This window comes from Bactrocera latifrons, unplaced genomic scaffold (genome assembly GCF_001853355.1).
Source record: "Bactrocera latifrons isolate USDA-ARS-PBARC rearing strain unplaced genomic scaffold, ASM185335v1 scaffold_146, whole genome shotgun sequence".
Classification (NCBI taxonomy): domain Eukaryota; kingdom Metazoa; phylum Arthropoda; class Insecta; order Diptera; family Tephritidae; genus Bactrocera; species Bactrocera latifrons.
The window spans coordinates 621,009-625,624 of NW_017534919.1; the positions used below are offsets into that span (position 1 = coordinate 621,009).

The following is a 4,616-nucleotide window of genomic DNA, read 5'->3' on the forward strand; positions in this document are numbered from 1 at the left end:
AAAGGTAGCGTGCAATTGCAATTTCGGCACGCTCCACGACGAAAAACCAACAGCTGAAGTACTATGGTCAAAACAAAATAAAGTAATAATCAACAATAAAATGTATGTGAAAGCAAAGGCGAAAAGAAATTGCAAAAAGAATGCTATAGTTGAACAGAGAATACAACCGAGACCGGTCAAGTGGACGCTTGCTTGCGATAATAACCACGAAAGTGGGTGTGAATGTTAGTAAAGTAAGTACAAGTACTTTTACAAAATGTAAGAACAAAAGAGCACAACAACAAAATATTCAAATTTTATTGATTTCGTGATTTTCGTGAACTGCTCCAGTTAAGGTTGGCTTGGCGTATACAGACTATTATATACATGCACTATATCATATTAGCCATATATAAATACACAATATACTTTCTTAGTTTCTGAATTTCTTTTAATTAACATCAATATTTGCAATGCTAAATAAAAAGTGGCCTCAAAACACGCCATAAAACATAAGCACGAAGAAAGATTGGAGCAAAAATACAAGAATGTGATTTGAGTTGAGTTGAATTCAGGAGCCCGCTGCTTGATATATGCGTACGAATTGAGTATAAAATTAGAGTAGGTTAACGGGGACCAACGACGAGGTCAACATACAGTTACATATGCCAGACGAAACTATATTTAAAACCGCACACACACATGAACTACATATCAATATTTATCGAGAAAAAGGTCTGCGTACTCACCTTGAACGCCTTGAACGACGACACCACATACGAAGCGCCATCTTCGAGCTCATCCAAATGATACTTGCGATCACCGTCCATCGAGAACACATAACGAGCGCCACGCGGCAAATCCATTTTCGGCGAAATCTTGTCCAACAAGCTATCCAACGAGGTAATGTCGCGACCGGGACGATAGCGTAACTCCACGCCCGGAAAGAAGGGATCGCCATTGCGATAGAAGACCACACGACGCGCTTTCCAGTACGAGAGATTATTGTAGCGACTAGCGGCGCTCATTGCGGAATTCAAATGCGCATTGGACGATAACTCTGGCCGGGATTTGGAGCGTACGAGTGGTACTACGGGCGGTTGCTCCGAATTCTCACTCATATTATCGATGTATGTGGGACTTAGAGCGCGACTTTGATGTCCGCTAGCCGGTGCGCCCACAATACCGTTACGTTGTTGCCAATAATCACCGATCGGTGCACCGCTTAAGCCACCAGTAGCGCCTTGAAGCTCGTAATCTTCATTATCACTGTCCTCCGCTTGACGTAAGTGATGCTGTTGTATGGGATGAAAGCTGGTCTCACGGTCCACACCACCACGTTGTTGTTGTTGACTTTTTAATGGACTGCCAGTGTTATCAAAACTATTAGCGTTGTTGTTGTTACTATAATGATTGTTCGGGCTGTGCTGATAGCCGTTCGATTTCGTATAATTAGTGTTGCTGTTGTTGTTATTGTTCGCTTCGTTAAACTGTTTGACCGCACCGTATGTTGAAACGCCACCTTCGAACTGTGCAGCAGAACTAATTTGTGCCGTTACGTTGCCATCGTCCATAGCTGTTGATGGCTGCTGCTGCTGCTGTTGCGACGGTGCTGTTGGCGGTGGCGATGACGTAGCCGCCGGCGCTGGTGAAGGTGCCGGCGTAGGTGCAGACTCGTTTGCCGAAACGCCGTTGGTCATAGCGGACGCCTCAGCAGCGCCGTCCCCAGCCTCGTTGGCGGACATTGCGTTTGAAGTTGTTTGACGAAATTAGGTGTTGTTGTAGTTGTAATCGTTTTTTTATGTACACCCACACGAACACAAAACTAAAGCGAAGTGTGTTCTAAAGCTCGTTCTAGTCTTTCTTTTAAGGTTGTTGTTTGTATGTGACTTTGTAAGTGTTAGTTCTAAGTTTTTCCTTCCACTCTCACTTTTTCACTAGGATCCTATGTAAAAAGCGATTATGCTCACTTTTTATTAAGTTTACCTTCACTCGCAAAATTTTACGCGCAGCAGTGAAAGTGATTATTCCTTTGCTCTCTGCTTAGCACTAATTATTATACTTTGTTTCTTATTGCTTCCTCTCTTTTTGCTAGCCGCTATTTCTCTCTCCTAGCTTTAGCTCTAGCAAAGTGAGGAAGTCTAATTCTTACAGGAAGCTGAGTTAAGAAATTCCTTAACTCACTTTTTACTGTTGTGTAGCCGAGGCGCTCTCTCGTGCTTAAGTGCGCGTAATCTATTTGCTGGCTTTTAAAGTTTATTTTTGTTTTTCTTATCCTTAGTATTTGCTATTTTGTGTAGTTTTTGTTTGCATGTGTGTTTTTGTTGCTGTTTAATTTCAGTTTTCACTTTCATAAGCAATCGTGTGTTTGGTGAGAGGCGTGAAAGCAGCACCTATGAGACCTTGTTGTGCGTTGAGAGCTTGTATTTATTGTTGTATGTAAGTGTCTTGTTGTTGCTGGATATTGCTAGCCAAGCCTTGGAGAAGAATCTCTTTGTTGATATTTTTTAAATTTTTTATTAAGTTTCTCATTTTTAAATTTTTTTTTAGTAATTTTTTATTTTATTTAATTTTTTAATCTATTTATTTTTATTTTACTTTTCTAATTTCTAATTTTTTATTTGTAATTTTTAAATTTTTTAAATTTGTATTTTGTATTGTATTTGCGTTAACTTCTCTGTTGCGCTGTTGCTGCTGGTTTTGTTCTTGCTTTATTTCACATTTTATTTCCGCTGGCTTCACACAGTTACATTGTTGCTTTTAGCCTACAGTTATTTTCCACCGTTTTATGTTTTTATTTTGCATTTTCACGTGTTCTTTTGTATTTCTCACAGCAACACTTTCACTTTGTTCCTGCGGCGATACAAATCGCTTGAGCTTACACACACATAATTGAAAGTTTACGAATGTATGTGTTATAATCAAGCTATAGGTGAATTGTGTTCTGTTGTGGGCTTCGGTAAGTTTTTAAATGCTTTTGAGCGCAAAACTCTAAAATACCTCGCTTTGTTTGAGTCAATTCTCGGTTTATTGCTTTGATTAAGTACACTTACGTCGACGTTGGTGTTAACGTTGACGGCGCAGTTGGCGTCGCTTTAGTTTTTTCTTGCTTATGCCAATTGAACTAAGTTTGAGTCTGAAATATTAGTATATGTCTAACAGAGTTGGATCTATCACAAAACTAAGCTAGATGGCGCTGTGAACTACTGTTATTCGAGTTAACCGTTATGTTTTGAAAACAGTATCTTCAATATTTCTTTTCCTTCTGCATATGTAAATATGTATATCCGTTAGTTAATGCAAAATAAAATTGTACATAAACAGAAATCATAAAAAGTGTGTTTTTGTTTACAAATAGACGAAAATGCAAAATAGAAGAGCACAATTTTCAAATTGTGTGTGAAGCACCCGGAAATTGTTATAAAATTTGTTAAGACTGTCCTTTTTTACTGTGAAAAATAAGGGCGCGTTGAAGTTGAAGATAAGCCTCGTTCTGGACGAAATTCGATTTTTTCAAGTGTTAAAAATTTTGAAAAAGTAAAGGATATAGTGCTTCAAATGGTTGGCAAGTGTTACAGAGATGGCAAGAGAGCTCGGCATCTCTCGTGAGTCAGTACGAATGATTCTGGTGGATATTTTGGGTATGAAATGTCTTGTTGTTCCTCACGTACCGTAAACAGGTCTGTTTAGATATGCTTGACCGTGCGAATTTCGATAACGATCTACTATTTCAAGCTAAATTTCTTTAGATCCCTTTCCACCTGTAATTATATTTTCGAAATGTGATCTTGAGTTTGGGTTACTTTCACTTTGCTACTTGATTATGTTTTCGTCGCTCTTTAAATCTCACGCTTATTAAACCTCTCTTTCCCACTCCTGCTTTCTCTCTCTCTCTTCTTTCTCTATATATCTTTTAGCTCTTATTTAACACCTCTTTCGGTCTCTCTCTAGTTCTTTCTTCTCTTCCTTCTTCGCGAGTTATCTGTAAAAATATTGACTTCGAGTGTTGAAGGCCGAATTTTGGTGGCAACAACCTACTTTGTAAAGAGAAAAGCTTTTAAGCTGAAGTTATCTGGAGAAGGATGTTAACTAAATATATAATATAATATTATAATTATCGCTTTGATTGAAACCGAATTCATTAAAAGTTCACTTAAACGACTAGATACACCTATTAGGGGTTAAGCTATTGAGAGAAGAACATGAATTGTCCTTTTAAACAAAAGTAAAAGGATAATTTTTCAGGCTAACAAAAAATTTATGAGACCAGTTATACCTTTCACACCTCCGACATTGTCGAAATATAAATGTTTGTGGCAAGTAAAATAATCATACTGCGCTAATGTTATAATCATAATCGCCCACGATAGTCTAACACTGTTGACATACCAGTTTTTAGCTCTAATTTTGGAGAAATTTTGGGGCAATATCACACTTCCAATTCTGTTTCTAAACTGTCAGCATACTTTATAATAATATATAAATTTCCCTATTTTCATACTCTCTCAAAAAAGTTCCTCCTTAAAAATATTCTCTTTGAGTATGTCGAGTTGTTATCGGCGCTTGATTACAAATTATTCTTTGATACTGAAACCAAGTTGCCATAATCGAGGCACTGATGATAATCGTTAAACCCG

The 4,616-nt window shown here is 37.8% G+C and overlaps 1 protein-coding gene across 1 annotated transcript; it reads right to left on the bottom strand.

Annotated features, from left to right (window-relative positions):
* Positions 1-686: 686 nt before the first annotated feature.
* Positions 687-1,724, bottom strand: LOC108965698 (echinoderm microtubule-associated protein-like CG42247). Its single transcript, XM_018928276.1, has one exon. It carries the CDS (start codon positions 1,722-1,724, stop codon positions 687-689), a length of 1,038 nt encoding a protein of 345 aa, XP_018783821.1.
* Positions 1,725-4,616: the final 2,892 nt, after the last annotated feature.